Source organism: Stegostoma tigrinum, chromosome 12 (genome assembly GCF_030684315.1).
Source record: "Stegostoma tigrinum isolate sSteTig4 chromosome 12, sSteTig4.hap1, whole genome shotgun sequence".
In the NCBI taxonomy this organism is placed as follows: domain Eukaryota; kingdom Metazoa; phylum Chordata; class Chondrichthyes; order Orectolobiformes; family Stegostomatidae; genus Stegostoma; species Stegostoma tigrinum.
Window position 1 is genome coordinate 77,059,697 of NC_081365.1, and position 19,107 is coordinate 77,078,803.

A 19,107-nucleotide genomic window follows, 5' to 3' on the forward strand; every position below is an offset into this window, starting at 1 on the left:
CTGTCTCACCAAAGATGGCAGGCTGAGGAGGAAGGGCCAAAACGTTTAGGTGCAGCGTCTATTCTGAGAGCCCAAGAAATGCCCCTGCTGAGAATGGTCGGGTGTCCAAGTGCCTTTCAGTATGTTGCCTGAAGCTTTGACCCCTAAAGGTTCTGGGGCTACAAGAACTCCTTCCAACCTACATCACAAGAATCACCAAGCTCCTTACACATGCATAATTAATAACCTGAGAACTGGGTGATGGAGTAAAAGAAGTCAGTCCAACCTGGGGTGTGACCAGTATGTCTTGTGGTATATACGAATTAGGCTGCCTAACTAGTGCCAATAGTTAATGGATTTGGGTGACATAAACGCTTTCCATCTTCACATTGTGACTTTATCACATGGGATTCAGACAGCCAGCAATTTCAGCCAGCACTTTTTCTTATGGTTAAGTTCAAACCCAGATCTGAGCTAATGCAGATAAGAGTGTGGAGCTGGAGGAACATGGCAGCCAGGCAGCAGAGGAGCAGGAAAGTTGACTTTTTGGATTGGGACCCTTCTTCAGAAATGGGAAGGGAGCTGGGAAATAAATAGAGAGAGGAGGGGTGGGGCTGAGCTGGGCTGGTCAGCTGAATTTGCCAAGCTAAATTGTCCATAGTGTTCAGGGATGTGTAGATTAGGTGGAATACAGGGGAATGGATCTGGGTGGGATGCTGTGAGGTTTGGTATGGACTTGTTGGGCCGAAGGGCCTGTTACCACTGTAAGGATTCAATGATTCTATATTTCCCTCCCCACCCCTGTCTGCCTTTTGTAGTGACCGCTCACTTCACGCTCTGCTCCACGCTCCCCACTAACCCCACCAGCCCCAGCATCTTTCCCTGCAATCGCAGGAAGTGCTACACCTGCCCCATATCTCCCCCCTCACCTCCAATCAAGTCTCAAAGCAAACCTTTCATATCAGACAGGGTTCATCTGTACATCCGCCAACTTGATCTACTGTATCCGCTGCTCCCAATGTTGCCTCCCCTACATCGGTGAGACCGAGCATAGACTCAGAGACTGTTTCATAGAGCGTCTGCATTCTGTACGCAACAAATGACAATACCTTCCAGTCGCCAGCCATATTAACTCCCCCTCCCACTCTCTGGGTGATATGTTCATCCTGGCCATCCTACAGTGTCAAAATGACACCACATGCAAACTGGAGGAGCAACATCTCATATTCCTCCTCAGGAGCCTACAGCCTGATGGCCTAAACGTGGAATTCACCAGTTTTAAACTCTCCCCGCTTTCAACTTCATCCTATGTCTAACCCTCCCTCACATCCCCACCTTCTTGACTTGACACAACCTGTCCATCTTTGCTCCCACCTTTCTGCCCAATCCATCCCACTGACCCATCCCTACCACTCCCTACCTGCACCCACCTATCACCATCCGACCTACCTTCCCCAGCCCCACCCCTCCTCTCTATTTATTTGAGCTCCTTTCCCCCTCCCCATTTACTGAAGAAGGGTCCCAACCTGAAAAGCCAACTTTCCTGCTCTTCTGATGTGTTCCTCCATCTCCACACTGTGTTGTCTCAGACTCCAGCATCTGCAGTTCTTGCTATCTCTGAGCTAATGCACCCTTATTCTGACACAATATGTTGCTGTTTCTTTCACTTAGAGCTCGTTGGAGAGGCGCTGACATTGCTCCAGTTGGAAAATGGCAGGGGCATGTCATTAAATGTTTGTGAATTTGGCCTATTACTGGGACTACCACGGAAAGTTGTCCAGGACTGCCTCTTTGAGCTTGAAAGTGCCGAAGATTTTCATCAGCTTGCTGCAGTGATCCATGTTTTCATGGAAAAAACCAATGATGCAGAGAGACTAAGGCAAAGGATGGCTACTGCTAATAGATATCGTAAGATAAGATGTGCATAATTGTGTAGATTTTGAAAAGTCTGTGTTTTACAACATGTGCGCGTGGTTCATGTTTTCTGTTGTTGTTGAATGCCGTGCCTGGAGTGTAAGCATCAGTAAAAAGAAAAGGCAAAGTTGCATGTTTATTGTGTCTTATTCCCTACAGCAACCACCCTGTCCAAAAATACTTCACAGCACCAAAGAGCTTTTGAAAAGTAGTCACTGTTATTATGTTAGAAACATCAATTTGAGCATGGCAAACTCCCACAAACAGAAACTGGATAAATGACCAGATATTCTGTCTCTGTAATGTTGATTGAAGGATAAATTTTAGCCAAAACCAACGTCGCCTGAGAATTCTACAGGTTCAATACCCTGAGTCAAGAACTGTTTCTTCATCTGGTCTACCCCATATTCTGAGACGGTGTTCTGTGGTTTGAGAATTTCCAAACAGAGAAAAATATCCCCTGTGCATCATTTCAGTGAGATTCCCTCTCATCCTTCTAAACTCTAGTGAGTATAGGCCCGGTCAAACCAAGCTCTCTTCATTGTTCAGGCCTGCCCATCCCCAGTATTACGTTGTGAAACTCTGCTGCACTACCTCAATGAGGACTATATCCTTTCTTAGGTATGCAGACCATAACTGCAAGCAATACTCCAGGTATTGTCTCACCAGGCCTTGTATAATTGCAGCAAGACATCCCTATTTCTGAACTCAAAATCGTTTGCATTGAAGGCCAGAATACTATTTACCCTCTTAATTGCTTGTTGTACCTGCCTGTTTACTTTCATTCATTGGTGTAATTAGGACATCTAGGGATCTCTTGCCACATCCACACCTCCCAACATATCACCATTTAAATAATATTCTGCCTTGCTGTTGTAAGTATTGGACATTCTCAGAAGGCACAAACATTACAAGGGTTTTATTTCACTAAAGCATTTGTACTTTGCGATGCATTATAAATGCTGGCAAACTTTTGTTCGGAGTGTGATTGACTCACACTGTTCTTTGTTCTCCTCCTCAGGTTTATTGCTGTCACGACGAGCAAAATTGTTGTTGAAGCTTCTTCAAAGCGGCCTCGATAGTAACTATCACAGAGAAAAATTCCCACAGCAGTTCAGCAACATCTGTCTTTTCATTCTGAGGGACTGCCTGGCTGAGGCTGAAGAAGATGCTTCTGAGGTATCAACTCTGAATATTTTGGGATGTCTTCAGAGACTGGAAAGGAATGGCTCTGTGGATGTTACAGTTCTCAAGGAACTCAGTGAGCTATGGATGGAAGGAATGGAGGAAAACCTCTGCAGAAGTATCCCATTTATTGCTCAGCTTATCAGAGACCTTTTCCCTCACTTGGACACATTGGAGTTTGATGCTGTTCCTGTACGGAGAGGTGTTTATCAGTGCCAACAGCGAGCAGTCAGGCGCGTTACCAGCTTCAAAGGTAATGAGCATGTACCTTCCAAAAGCTCTCTTCAGGAAGTACCTTCAACATACCTCTTATCAAACCACAGGTTATATTTCATTCTTTCTAGTAGTCCAGTGTCATTAATCATCCATATCTCAACGTAGCACTTTTTGTCAAAAGGTTAGCACTGAGCCAAAAGATCAGAGCATAAACTAATCAGACTCAATAGGCCGATGGCCTCTTTCTGCACTGTCGGGATTCCATGATTCTATCAGAATTGTACTTGGTAACTTAAGCATGGATGTACAAAATGTGGGCCAGGATCATAATGAGTATTTGGTCTATCTTCATAAATGAAGCAGGTGATGCAGATTTTCGAGTTAAAGAGGAGGAGTTTGAAGTAGCAGATAAAATACATATAACGAGAAGGCAAGTATTGGAGGGTGGGACCTCCTTGAAGGCTGGTTGAGTTGTAACCCAGGTTGTTAAAGGAAGCCAGGCAGGAAATAGCAGATGCTCTGAGGATCGTTTTTCATCCTTACTGGATACAGGCAAAGAACCAGAGGTGTGGAGGTGTACAAACATTGTACTGTTATCCAAAAATGCTGCAAGGGATGGGCCAAATAATTAGACACCGATCAGTCTGACCTCAGTAGTGTGCAAATTACTGGAATTAATAGAGAGATCAGATTAACTGTTGCATGGAAAAGCACAGATTAATCAGAGATAGTCAGCATGATTTTGTTAAGGGAAAGTCGTGTCTTATTAACTTGACATAATTTCCTTGAAGTAGTAACAAGGAAGTCCGATAGGGATAGTGTGTTGTCTACATCGATTTCAGTAAGGCACTTGAATCATCATAGAATTCCTAGTGTGGAAGCAGGCCATTCAGCCCATCGAGTCCACGCTGACCCTCCTTACAGCATCCCACCAAGACCCACCCCCTTATTCTCTCTTTGTAACCCTGCATTTTCCATGGCTAATCCACCTAGCCTGCACATCACTAGAAACTATGGGCAATTTAGCATAGCCATTCCACCTCACTTGCTCATTTTGGACTGAGGGAGGAAACTGGAGCACCTGGAGAAAACCCACGCAGACTTGGGAACAATGTACAACTGCACACGGATAGTCGCCAGGGGCCAGAATCAAACCTGAGTCCCTGGCACTGCGAGGCAGCAGTGTAAATCAGAGTCACCAGGCTGCCTCTACATCCCACATGGCAATCTGGTCTGAAAACTTAAAGGTCTTGGGATACAGTGGAATTGTGGCAAGGTCATTCCAAAAGTGGCTCAGTGACAGGAAAACAAGAGGGTGATCGTTGATGACACAGTGTGAAGCTGGATGAACACAGCAGGCCAGGCAGCATCAGAGGAGCAGGAATGTCGACGTTTCGAGTCGAGACCTTTCTTCAGAAAAAGGGTCTGAAGAAGGGTCTCGACTCGAAACGTCAACTTTCCTGCTCCTCTGATGCTGCTTGGCCTGCTGTGTTTATCCAGCTTCACACCTTGTTATCTCAGATTCTCCAGTATTGGCAGTTCCTACTATCTCTGTAATCATTGCTGTATGTTTTTACAAATGGAAAGCAGTTTTGAGTTGTTCCACTGGGCTCAGTTTTAGGCCCCTTACTAAATGATTTAGGCAGAATGGTAGGAGACATGATTGGGAAATTTGCAGATGACATAAAAATTGCCCGGGTGGTTGAGGATAGTTCTCAACTGCAGGATGACATCAGCTCTTTGGTTGAGTGTGAGGAAAATTGGCAAATGCAAATCAATCCAGAGAATAGCAAATTTATGTATTTAGGGATGGCAAAGCAAGCGAATGTGCAATAAACAGTAGGATATTGAGAGGGATGGAGGAAGTGAGAAATCTTGAAGTGCATGTCCTTAGGTGGCAGGTCAGGTAAATAAGGTGGTAAAGAAGTCATGTGGTGAGGTATTGAGTACAAGAGCATGGAAGTGATGCTGAAACTATGAGACAGTTATTATGCCACCGCTCAAATTCTGTGTTCAGTTCTGACCACCATTTTACAGAAAAGACATAATTGCTGTACAAAGAATAGAGAAGTTTTACCAGTAAACTTCCAGAGTTTGAAAATTGCAGCTATGAGAAAGATTGGTTAGGTTAGAGTTATTTATTTTCCCCTTAGAATACAAGAGATTAAATGGTGTCTTAATCAAGAACAAATCATCATCGTTGGCGCTCCCTTGCCAACCACGATGGCCCTCTTCCATTCTCAGGGCAAGGCTATAGGTGCCAGCACAGTCTGGTGCAATACTGCAGGCAGAAGGTGGTCATGGGCAGAGGTTGAGCGGCCGTTGATGTGGCAGTGCGCTCCTTTTGCTGTTTTTGCCTGGATTCTACCTTCTCCTGACAGCTACTGTCTCGAGGTTCTCTATGCCTTCCCAGATGCTCCTCCTCTGCTTTGGATGGTCTTGGGTCAGCGATTCCCAGGTGTCTGGGAATGGCACACTTCACTTCACCAGTGAGGTCTTGAGGGTTTCCCTGAAGTGCTTCCTCTGTCTACCTGGGGTTCACCTGCTGTTTCAAAGCTGGGAGTGGACCGTCTGCTATCAGCCCTTCAGATGATGTGCCCAGCACATTATCACCAATCGTGGGTGATAGTGCCGTAATGCTGGGGATGTTGGTCTGGTCAAGGACATTGGTGTTATTGTGTCTTTCTTCCCAGTAGATTCGGAGGATTTTGCACAGGCAGAATTGATGGTACTGCTGCAGCAGCTGAGGAGTCTGCTGTAGACAGTCCGTGTCTCAGAACCCTATAAGAGGGTGGGAACCGCTACAGCTCTGTAAACTGTGATCAAAGTACAAAATAATGAGCAGCTTGGATAGCGTACAACAGGAATACCGGTTTCTCAATTACCAGGAGACACAGAAGATTGACAGAAGGGTTTAGAGGGACATGAGGAAAAAAAAAATCGGTTCATCCAGAGAATGGTGGGTGTCTGGAATTCACTGCCCAGTTTAGTGATTGAGGCAGAAAACTTCAACTCATTTAAAAAGGATTAGGGAATTTGGGGAAATAAATAGTGAAGCCTCGAAAAGAGTTCATATTACAGAAGAGAAGGTGCTGGAGATCTTAAAATGTACTAAACTTTCTGGGACCTGATCAGGTGTTTCCCAGAACTTTGTGGGTAGCTAGGGAAGAGATTGCTGGACCCCTTGCTAAGATATTTGTATCACCAACAGCCAAGAGTGAGGGAATGATGTTTTTAAACTTGAGAGGGTGTGGAAAACATTTACAAGGATGTTGCAGGGACTGGAGGTTTTGAGTTAAAGGGAGAGGCTGGATAGACTGGCACTATTTTCCCTGGAGCATCCAAGATTGAGGGGTGACCTTATAGAGGTTTATAAAAATAAGAGGGGCATGGATAGGGTGACTAGCTAAGGTCTTTTCCCTAGAGTGGGTGGGGAGTCTGAAATAGACAGCGTAGGTTTAAGGTGAGAAGGTAAGATTTAAAAAGGACTTGAGTGGTAACTTTTTCACGCAGTGTGGTGGTGTGTGCCTGCATGGTAGAGATAGGTACAATTACAGCATTTAAAAGGCATCTGGATAGGTATGTGAATAGGAAGAGTTTCAAGGGATATGGGCCAAATGCTGGCAAATGGGACACTAGGTCAGATTGGAATGTTCTGGTCAGTGAGGATGAGTTAGAGCAAAGGGTTTGTTTCCATTCTGTATGACTCTATGAAGCATTCAAAGCATTGTAATCTGCAAGGCTACAGATCAGGTGCTGGAAGGTGGGATCAGAACGGGTGGCTAGTTTACTCTGAACGCAAAGACAGTAGACTGAATGGCTTTGTTCTCTGCTGTAAGTTGATGACATCTAGGCTTAGTGGTTAGCACTGCTGCCCTATAAGACCAGGAATTTGGGTTCAATTCCAGCCTCCAGTAACTGTCTGTGTGTAGTTTGCACATTCTCCCCGTGTCTGCGTCGGTTTCCTCTGGGTGCTCTGGTTTCCCTCCACAGTCCAGAGATGTGCAGGTTAGGTGGATTGGCCAAGTTTAACTGTCCATAGTGTCCAGGGATGTGTAGGTTCAGTGGATTGGCCACGGCAAGTGTGGGTTTACGGGAATTAGTGTGGGTCTGGGTGAGATACTCTTCCATAGGTCAGTGCAGACTTGATGGGGCAAAAGGTCTCTTTCTGCACTGTATGGATTTTATGATTCTATTGACTCCTGTACTGTCTCTAGAGCATCAGACTGCTAGCACTACCACAAAATACTTGATGAGTAGCCTTTTCTGTTTAATGAGCAAGTCCAAAGCTGATGTCTTCATTTCCCAAAGTTCCTTTGTGTAGCTACATCTGAGGCTGTCTGTAATTAGTCATTATGTTCCATCTGGGTGTGAGCTGAGCTTTTGACCCACATCATCTCTAAACTGTCTCCTCCCCTTTATTCGCATATCTGCTGCTAGCCCTTATATGTGCCTTAAGTACATAGAAAATTGATTCTTCTAATTCTCTCTTGGCCACGCTTCCAGTTTTCATGTTCCATAAACCCTTGCCCATCCATGTCTTTTCTCTAACCTTCTCCAGCTCCAGTAACTCACTAAACTATGGAACTCCCTCCCTAAACCTCTTCAACTCTCTTTGTTCATTTAAAATTAAAATTTAGGGCCTCACAGTGCCAGGGACCTGGGTTTGATTCCACCCTCAAGCAACAGTGTGGAGTTTTGCACCTTCTCCCCATGTCTGTGTGGATTTACACTGGGTGCTTTGGTTTCGTCTGCAAGTCAGGTGAAATGGCCATGCTAAATTACCCATCGTGTTCAGGGATGTGTAGATTAGATGTATTAGCCATGGGAAATGTAGGGTTACAGGGATAGGATAGGGGGATGGGTCTGGGTGGGATACTTTTAGTATGGGCTCAATGAGCCAAATGGCCTGTTTCCAAATCGTAGAGGTTCTGTGCATCCTATGGAAAATGTCTTTCTGGTGATGACATAATCGAACTCTTTTGTGGCAGTGTCAAATTTAATTTGCTAAGTTCCTGTGAAGCTCCTTAGAATGTTTCATATTAAAGGTGCTTTTCAAATGCAAGTTGTTATATCTCTTTTCATCTACCAGCAGTATGCAAGATGGGAGATAGTGAGCAGGAATGTAATAGCTCACCCAGAATTCTGTTCATAGCCAGAATGAAACTCTGAGCAATCATTGCACAGATTAATGAACAAATCATTAATTGTGATAGTAGTTTTAATCACATAATTGAATTCCTCCTGTGTAGAAGCAGCCATTTGGCCCATCAAGTCCACACCGTCCCCTCTGAAGAGCATCCCACCCAGACCCACTCCCTACCCTATCCCTGCATTTCCCACCCTAGACACTATGGGAAATGATTTCAATGCCAACCCATGTAGCCTGCACATCTTTGGACTGTGGGAGGAAACTGGAGCACCCGGAGGAAACCCACACAGATATAGGGAGAACGTGCAAACTCCACTCAGTTTTGTATTTTGTTATCCAAGATTTCACTCCATATCCTTTTTTTCCCTAGGACTTCCAGCAAGAATCATTCAGAAAGTAATGGAACCCAAATCTGTAGTGTTGGCAAGTAAGGAAAGAATAATCTTTGGAAACCGGGAGCTGGTAGCTGGAGAATTTACACAGCTTTGTCTGAAAACTGCTCAAATTCTTCAGTGGCTCCAGGACTACCACTGCAATGAGGTGACATCAAAGCACAGAAGAGACTTAGACAAACAGGATATTGGAAAGGAAATCAGAAGGATTTTGGCTACCAAAGACTTTGGGCACAATTCCTTTGACTCTTGTATGAAGACACGGCTTCTGTCACTAGTTGAGTTTGATCCTATTTTCTACAATGAGCCACTGTTTCTGATGCTTCATAATGACAGCTTCATTTCCTTAGCTGAATACCTAAAGGCTAATGACGCACACTGTTTTCAGTTTGTTTTCGAAGAGGTTCACATGTATCAATGTGGTGCAAAGTTTCACAGTGTGCATAGTGTGTGGGGTCCCGTGATGATTGACCAAGGTGTAGAGCAGGTTTTCCAGTTTTCTACCTCTGATCATGCTTCCTTTTTGGTCTGGCTTCATTGCAGAGGTTACAGGGATGGTCAGTACTTTCAATGCAATCGGCCACTCACCTACAAGCTGTCACACATATCCGCCAGTTTGCAACAGGAAGCCGAGAAAGCCGGTGCAGTGATTGCCAAACAGGCTGGCGCAACGTGGCTCCGGGATAATTCTGATGGAGGTTTGAGGGAAATTGCGAAGAAGATTGTTCAGAGTTCTGATGGTACTGCAGAAACAGGAAACTGTTGCTTCCTTATCAACTCATGGAGTACAAAGTGTGAAATTAGGCTCCTTTACAAGGATGACACAATAACTGCATCAGTAGAAAGCGATGCAGATATTCATTGACCTATGAATTGCCATAAAACCCTCTTCATTGATTGCAGGTTGGTGGACAGTGAAATGGAGTTTGTCAGGTTGGGGTATTGTCTGATGAGCAGCCTTTCAGTGTGACCTTGTGCTAAATTCCTGCCTGTTACATCATTTAGAAGTAGGCATTCAGCCACTTAACCAAACCTTTGGCTACTGGTTTTGTTGAATAAATAACCAGGCCTGCAGTTGGAAAGTTACCAATGCTATGATGATATAGGTGGGAAATAGAACTGTCCAGTATGCACACTTTGGGCCAAATGGCTTCAGTCTGTACTCTAACGACTATAACTTCCACCCCCATTTCTGCTTTACCCTCACTTTCTGATCTGCACAGGACTTTGAACTTGTTTCAGCTCTAACTTGCCAATTAAAGAGTGCTGAAATGTAGATCCCTGATATTTGCAATGGGTTGTTTGACACCGAAGGTAATATCATATCTAAGTTAGAATTCTTTTAAAAATCTGATCTATTTCTAGAAATTGTCAAATTTGACATTCCTGTTTATTGTAACTTGTGCTTTATACATTATTGTCAACTGTTAGTGTAATTGGATGTTCAAATATATTTTCTTATAAGAATAAATATTGCTGAAAATTTATGACTAGTACATTATTGCAGGACTAGCTGCAGTGATTGCAACTTTTTTGTGAATGTTCTAACAATAGAATTCTTTATGATTATTTCATTGAAAAAATTAGTGCAGAATATTTAATTGGATATATAACTAGACATGAACCATAGAGTCACATATCTCAGAAACAAACCAACCATTCAGTCCAACCAGTCCACATTGACCATGTTCCTAAATTAAACTAGTCCCACCTGCCTGCACTTGGTTCATTTCACTCCAAACATTTCCTATTCGTGAACTTATCCAGATGTTTAAATGTTGTAACAGTTAATCACATCCACGACTTTTTCTGGCAGTTCATCTTACACATGAACCACTCTGTGTAAAAACGTTCTGCACAATGTCCTTTTTAAATTCTTTCTCCTCTCACCTTAAAAATATGCCCCCTCGTTTTGAATTCCCACTCTAGAGAAAAAATCTTTATCATTCACCTTATCTATGCCCCGTATGACTTTATAAACTTCAGTAAGATTGCCCCTCAATCTCCTATGCTCCTGAGAAAAAAGTCCAAGCCTAGCCAGACTATTTTTATAACTCAAATTTTCAGTTCCTGGCAACATCCTGGTAACTCTTTTCTGAACCCTCTCCATTATATAAAGTAAATTATTACACACCACAAATGTCAGCCTTTCTTACTTCTGAGATGGAAGGTTGTGATTTCAAGACTCAGCTCAGAAACTGGAGCACACAATGCAGGCTGACACTCAAACACGGAAAGCACTGCACTGATCACTCTACCTTAATTAGTTCGTACAATTTTGGATTATTTGTTATTTTGGTTAAACCTTCGGCATATGACTCTTATACCTATCATCATTTTATTCCAGCCATTCAGTTTGTCTCTGGCACCATCTTATTCTTAATTTTTTTGTAATTATCTGCTGCCTCAATTAATCAGATTATAGTCATCCCTTCACATGCTGTTCGGCTGTTGACACTTATGTCACACAGTCTGACGCTTTAGATCACCCGCAGAGACTTATAATTCATCCTGTCGACACTCCATTTATTACACCAGTTGTACAATCTTTTGCTCTCTCTGCCTTTTGATCTCTCTGCCTATAAATTCTGTGCCTGCGTGCTTTTCTTCACTTCACCTGATGAAGGAGCAGCATTCCAAAAGCTTGTGATTTCAAATAAACCTGTTGGACAATAATCTGGTGTCGTGAGAGTTCTGACCTTGTCCGCCCAAATTCCACACTGGCACTTCCACATCAATAATTTTAGGGCTTCAGCACCTTTCTCCATGCTTTTGCCAACCACCATACACCAGACCTTGTCATCACAGAGCTGCTACACACAACCCATTGTCAGCCACTAATATTCCCCATTAGCGACTACTTGTTCTCTCAGACTGACCTCTAACCGCTTCTTTGTTTGTCCAAATGTTTTAAATCTCTTTTTAGGTTGTACTTCCACCTATTGTTTACTCTGTCTCACACACACACATGCACACACAGTTCTGAGGAAGGGTCACCAGACCCGAAACATTAACTGTTTTTTCCTTCACAGATGCTGCCAGACCTGCTGAGTTTTTCCAGTAATTTTGTTTTTGTTGAGGATTAGTGTAAAAAGATTGGTGACGGGCCAAAAGGCTCCTCTATGCTCTATGACTCAATGACTCACAAATAGCCTAGCTCATTTTAAGGTTATGCCCCCTCATTCTGAATTGCCTCTTTAGGGGAAATGGATCCTTCTTTAACCACCTAAAACATGTCAGACTATCCCTTAATACTGTAGTGACACAAGTTTATTTCACGATTCCCAACCAATCTTTATACTTAAGCCCTTTTGGCCTGGTATCATTTGTATAAATCTGTGCTGCAGCTTTTTCAAGGCTGATCTCCCTTCCTGAGATTTGGTACCCAGAATTAAAAGAAATGACTTTATAAAGTACCTTTCGCAATTTCAGGAAATCCTAAAGCACTTTAAAGCCGATGAAATACTTTTTGAGGTGCTACTTTGTTTGTAATAGGGAGACTACAGCAGCCAATTTCAATACAGTAAGGTCCAGTACACAATGATGAAAAATGCCAGTTTTTTTTAATGGTGGTGTTTGGCAGGTGAATATTGGCCACGACAATAAATGAACCCCACTTCTTTGAAATAGTGCCAGGCAATCTATTATGTCCAGAGGGACAGATAAGGTTTTGCATAACCCTCTTCCTTTTTTTCTTTATTGGACTGAGCATCTTGCGGGAGCATTTCAGAGGACAATTAAAAGTCAAATACATTGCTGTGGGTCTGGAGTAGGCCAGACCAAACAAATATGGCTTATTTCTTTTGTTAAATGTCATTAATGAGCAGATGGGTTTTTGCAACAACTAATGACATTTGTCATTAAGACTAGCTTTATATTCCAAACGTATTGATTGAATTTAACTCCCACCAGCTGCTGAGATGGAATTTCAACCCATGACCCCAGAGTATTAACCTGGAACGCCGTATTTCTAGTCCAGTGACATTACCACCATGTCACCGTTGCCTCATCTCATCTGAAAAAAACACTCCCTAACAATGCTGCGTTCTCTTGGCACTTTATTGGAGTGTCAGTTTTTGATGTTAGTCTTTAAGCTCTGAAAATGGGAAATTAAATTCATAACCGTCTAACTCAGAGGCTACCATTCTGCTTAGTATGTCACCCTAAATTGGAATTTTATACAGAATATCTACTGTTTTGGCAACAGGCTCTTTGAGATAAAGGCTGACATTCTATTTGCATTTTAATTTTTTTTTGTACTACAAGTCTTTAGTGAATACTGTCCATGGACCCTAAATCTCCCCTCATCCACAGTAACTGCTTTGGGAATATATTTTTTAAAAACTTCATCTTTTTCTTAGGTTTCAAGTGGATGGACTTACACTTCCTGTATTGAATTGCATCTACCTTAGCTTTGTCCAATTACTTAATCTGTAAAAGTGATAATGGGAACTGCAGATGCTGGAGAATCCAAGATAACAAAGTGTGAAGACATAATGGGAACTGCAGATGCTGGAGAATTCCAAGATAATAAAATGTGAGGCTGGATGAACACAGCAGGCCAAGCAGCATCTCAGGAGCACAAAAGCTGACGTTTCAGGCCTGGACCCTTCATCAGAGAGGGGGATGGGGAGAGGGAACTGGAATAAATAGGGAGAGAGGGGGAGGCGGACCGAAGATGGAGAGTAAAGAAGATAGGTGGAGAGAGTATAGGTGGGGAGGTAGGGAGGGGATAGGTCAGTCCAGGGAAGACGGACAGGTCAAGGAGGTGGGATGAGGTTAGTAGGTAGATGGGGGTGCGGCTTGGGGGTGGGAGGAAGGGATGGGTGAGAGGAAGAACCAGTTAGAGGGGCAGAGACAGGTTGGACTGGTTTTGGGATGCAGTGGGTGGGTGGGGGGGAAGAGCTGGGCTGGTTGTGTGGTGCAGTGGGGGGAGGGGACGAACTGGGCTGGTTTAGGGGTGCAGTAGGGGAAGGGGAGATTTTGAAACTGGTGAAGTCCACATTGATACCATTAGGCTGCAGGGTTCCCAGGCGGAATATGAGTTGCTGTTCCTGCTACCTTCGGGTGGCATCATTGTGGCAGTGCAGGAGGCCCATGATGGACATGTCATTCTAGAGAATGGGAGGGGGAGTGGAAATGGTTTGCGACTGGGAGGTGCAGTTGTTTGTTGCGAACTGAGCGGAGGTGTTCTGCAAAGCGGTCCCCAAGCCTCCGCTTGGTTTCCCCAATGTAGAGGAAGCCGCACCGGGTACAGTGGATGCAGTATACCACATTGGCAGATGTGCAGGTGAACCTCTGCTTAATGTGGAATGTCATCTTGGGGCCTGGGATAGGGGTGAGGGAGGAGGTGTGGAGGCAAGTGTAGCATTTCCTGCAGTTGCAGGGGAAGGTGCCGGGTGTGGTGGGGTTGGAGGGCAGTGTGGAGCGAACAAGGGAGTCACGGAGAGAGTGGTCTCTCCGGAAAGCAGACAGGGGTGGGGATGGAAAAATGTCTTGGGTGGTGGGGTCGGATTGTAAATGGCGGAAGTGTCGGAGGATGATGCGTTGTATCCGGAGGTTGGTAGGGTGGTGTGTGAGAACGAGGGGGATCCTCTTAGGGCGGTTGTGGCGGGGGCAGGGTGTGAGGGATGTGTTGCGGGAAATACGGGAGATGCGGTCAAGGGCGTTCTCGATCACTGTGGGGGGAAAGTTGCGGTCCTTAAAGAACTTGGACATCTGGGATGTGCGGGAGTGGAATGTCTTATCGTGGGAGCAGATGCGGCGGAGGCGGAGGAATTGGGAATAGGGGATGGAATTTTTGCAGGAGGGTGGGTGGGAGGAGGTGTATTCTAGGTAGCTGTGGGAGTCGGTGGGCTTGAAATGGACATCAGTTACAAGCTGGTTGCCTGAGATGGAGACTGAGAGGTCCAGGAAGGTGAGGGATGTGCTGGAGATGGCCCAGGTGAACTGAAGGTTGGGGTGGAAGGTGTTGGTGAAGTGGATGAACTGTTCGAGCTCCTCTGGGGAGCAAGAGGCGGCGCCGATACAGTCATCAATGTACCGGAGGAAGAGGTGGGGTTTGGGGCCTGTGTAGGTGCGGAAGAGGGACTGTTCCACGTAACCTACAAAGAGGCAGGCATAGCTGGGGCCCATGCGGGTGCCCATGGCCACCATCTTAGTCTGTAGGAAGTGGGAGGAGTCAAAAGAGAAGTTGTTGAGTGTGAGGACGAGTTCAGCTAGGCGGATGAGAGTGTCGGTGGAGGGGGACTGGTCGGGCCTGCGGGACAGGAAGAAGCGGAGGGCCTTGAGGCCATCTCCATGCGGAATGCAGGTGTATAGGGACTGGACGTCCATGGTGAATATGAGGTGTTGGGGGCCAGGGAATTGGAAGTCCTGGAGGAGGCGGAGGGCGTGGGTGGTGTCACGGACGTAGGTGGGGAGTTCCTGGACCAAAGGGGAGAAAATGGAGTCCAGATAGGTGGAGATGAGTTCAGTGGGGCAGGAGCAGGCTGAGACGATGGGTCGACCAGGGCAGGCAGGTTTGTGGATTTTGGGAAGGAGATAGAAACGGGCCGTGCAGGGTTGGGGAACAATGAGGTTGGAGGCTGTGGGTGGGAGGTCCCCTGAGGTGATGAGGTCATGAATGGTGTTGGAGATGATGGTTTGGTGCTCGGGTGTGGGGTCATGATCGAGGGGGCGGTAGGAGGTGGTGTCGGAGAGTTGGCGTTTGGCCTCGGCGATGTAGAGGTCAGTGCGCCATACTACCACTGCGCCAGCCTTGTCTGCGGGTTTGATGGTGAGGTTGGGGTTGGAGCGGAGGGAGCGGAGGGCTGCCCGTTCTGCGGGGGAGAGGTTGGAGTGGGTGAGAGGGTTGGAGAGGTTGAGGCGGTTAATGTCTCGACGGCAGTTGGAGATGAAGAGGTCGAGGGAGGGTAGGAGGCCTGGGGGTGGTGTCCAGGAGGAGGACTTGTGTTGGAAGCGGGTGAAGGGGTCAGTGGAAGGAGGGTTAGGTTCCCGGTTGAAGAAGTAGGCATGGAGGCGAAGACGGCGGAAAAACTGCTCTATGTCCAACCGTGACTGGTATTCGTTGATGTGTGGTTGTAGGGAGACAAAGGTGAGCCCCTTGCTAAGGACTGACAACACCCCACACACCACCCTCACCGCAGCTGCTGCCGCCCACCCCGATCCTCCAACCACCAACGGAACCCCGCCCACGGCCGACGGCGTGAAACCCCGCCCACGGCCGACGACTTCATCGCTCCGCCCACAACCTCCACAGCCAGCAACCCCAGAGAAGACAGCCACACTGAGCCCTGCCGCATCTTCACCATCCCCCCAGACCTCCCACTGACTGAGGACGAACGGTCAGTCCTTAGCAAGGGGCTCACCTTTGTCCCCCTACAACCACACATCAACGAATACCAGTCACGGTTGGACATAGAGCAGTTTTTCCGCCGTCTTCGCCTCCATGCCTACTTCTTCAACCGGGAACCTAACCCTCCTTCCACTGACCCCTTCACCCGCTTCCAACACAAGTCCTCCTCCGGGACACCACCCCCAGGCCTCCTACCCTCCCTCGACCTCTTCATCTCCAACTGCCGTCGAGACATTAACCGCCTCAACCTCTCCACCCCTCTCACCCACTCCAACCTCTCCCCCGCAGAACGGGCAGCCCTCCGCTCCCTCCGCTCCAACCCCAACCTCACCATCAAACCCGCAGACAAGGGTGGCGCAGTGGTAGTATGGCGCACTGACCTCTACATCGCCGAGGCCAGACGCCAACTCTCCGACACCACCTCCTACCGCCTCCTCGATCATGACCCCACACCCGAGCACCAAACCATCGTCTCCAACACCATTCACGACCTCATCACCTCAGGGGACCTCCTACCCACAGCCTCCAACCTCATTGTTCCCCAACCCCGCACGGCCCGTTTCTATCTCCTTCCCAAAATCCACAAACCTGCCTACCCTGGTCGACCCATCGTCTCAGCCTGCTCCTGCCCCACTGAACTCATCTCCACCTATCTGGACTCCATTTTCTCCCCTTTGGTCCAGGAACTCCCCACCTACGTCCGTGACACCACCCACGCCCTCCGCCTCCTCCAGGACTTCCAATTCCCTGGCCCCCAACGCCTCATATTCACCATGGACGTCCAGTCCCTGTACACCTGCATTCCGCATGGAGATGGCCTCAAGGACCTCCGCTTCTTCCTGTCCCGCAGGCCCGACCAGTCCCCCTCCACCGACACTCTCATCCGCCTAGCTGAGCTCGTCCTCACACTCAACAACTTCTCTTTTGACTCCTCCCACTTCCTACAGACCAAGGGGGTGGCCATGGGCACCCGCATGGGCCCCAGCTATGCCTGCCTCTTTGTAGGCTACGTGGAACATCCCTCTTCCGCACCTACACAGGCCCCAAACCCCACCTCTTCCTCCGGTACATTGATGACTGTATCGGCGCCGCCTCTTGCTCCCCAGAGGAGCTCGAACAGTTCATCCACTTCACCAACACCTTCCACCCCAACCTTCAGTTCACCTGGGCCATCTCCAGCACATCCCTCACCTTCCTGGACCTCTCAGTCTCCATCTCAGGCAACCAGCTTGTAACTGATGTCCATTTCAAGCCCACCGACTCCCACAGCTACCTAGAATACACCTCCTCCCACCCACCCTCCTGCAAAAATTCCATCCCATATTCCCAATTCCTCCGCCTCCGCCGCATCTGCTCCCACGATAAGACATTTCACTCCCGCACATCCCAGATGTCCAAGTTCTTGAAGGACCGCAACTTTCCCCCCACAGTGATCGAGAACGCCCTTGACCGCGTCTCCCGTATTTCCCGCAACACATCCCTCACACCCCGCCCCCGCCACAACCGCCCTAAGAGGATCCCCCTCGTTCTCACACACCACCCTACCAACCTCCGGATACAACGCATCATCCTCCGACACTTCCGCCATTTACAATCCGACCCCACCACCCAAGACATTTTTCCATCCCCACCCCTGTCTGCTTTCCGGAGAAACCACTCTCTCCGTGACTCCCTTGTTCGCTCCACACTGCCCTCCAACCCCACCACACCCGGCACCTTCCCCTGCAACTGCAGGAAATGCTACACTTGCCCCCACACCTCCTCCCTCACCCCTATCCCAGGCCCCAAGATGACATTCCACATTAAGCAGAGGTTCACCTGCACATCTGCCAATGTGGTATACTGCATCCACTGTACCCGGTGCGGCTTCCTCTACATTGGGGAAACCAAGCGGAGGCTTGGGGACCGCTTTGCAGAACACCTCCGCTCAGTTCGCAACAAACAACTGCACCTCCCAGTCGCAAACCATTTCCACTCCCCCTCCCATTCTCTTGATGACATGTCCATCATGGGCCTCCTGCACTGCCATAATGATGCCACCCGAAGGTTGCAGGAACAGCAACTCATATTCCGCCTGGGAACCCTGCAGCCTAATGGTATCAATGTGGACTTCACCAGTTTCAAAATCTCCCCTTCCCCTACTGCACCCCTAAACCAGCCCAGTTCGTCCCCTCCCCCCACTGCACCACACAACCAGCCCAGCTCTTCCCCCCCACCCACTGCATCCCAAAACCAGTCCAACCTGTCTCTGCCTCCCTAACCGGTTCTTCCTCTCACCCATCCCTTCCTCCCACCCCAAGCCGCACCCCCATCTACATACTAACCTCATCCCACCTCCTTGACCTGTCCGTCTTCCCTGGACTGACTTATCCCCTCCCTACCTCCCCACCTATACTCTCTCCACCTATCTTCTTTACTCTCCATCTTCGGTCCGCCTCCCCCTCTCTCCCTATTTATTCCAGTTCCCTCTCCCCATCCCCCTCTCTGATGAAGGGTCCAGGCCCGAAACATCAGCTTTTGTGCTCCTGAGATGCTGCTTGGCCTGCTGTGTTCATCCAGCCTCACATTTTATTAACAAAGTGTGAAGCTGGATGAACACAGCAGGCCAAGCAGTATCTCAGGAGCACAAAAGCTGACGTTTCAGGCCTAGACCGATGATGAAGGGTCTAGGCCGAAACGTCAGCTTTTGTGCTCCTGAGATGCTGCTTGGCCTGCTGTGTTCATCCAGCTTCACACTTTGTTATCTTACTTAATCTGTAAATGTCTCTTTGGAACTTTCTGTTTCCATCTACAATATTTACTATCCTACCAAATGTATCACCAGCAACTTGAACATGTGGCTCTGTCAGTAGTATACAAGAAAGAACAAATGAAAAGGTGCCATGTACAAATCACTGGGAAATACCACCACC

The 19,107-nt window shown here is 47.2% G+C and overlaps 1 protein-coding gene across 1 annotated transcript in view; it reads left to right on the plus strand.

Annotated features, from left to right (window-relative positions):
• LOC125457098 (uncharacterized) overlaps positions 1 to 10,086 on the plus strand; it is a 43,297-nt gene extending 33,211 nt beyond the window's left edge. Inside the window, exons 8-10 of the mRNA XM_059650047.1 lie at positions 1,651 to 1,887; positions 2,915 to 3,331; positions 8,817 to 10,086. Of these exons, the coding sequence (XP_059506030.1) occupies positions 1,651 to 1,887; positions 2,915 to 3,331; positions 8,817 to 9,703 (1,541 nt within the window). The 3' untranslated portion in view covers positions 9,704 to 10,086. The remainder of the gene's footprint in view (positions 1 to 1,650; positions 1,888 to 2,914; positions 3,332 to 8,816) is intronic.
• The last annotated feature ends 9,021 nt before the right edge of the window (positions 10,087 to 19,107 follow it).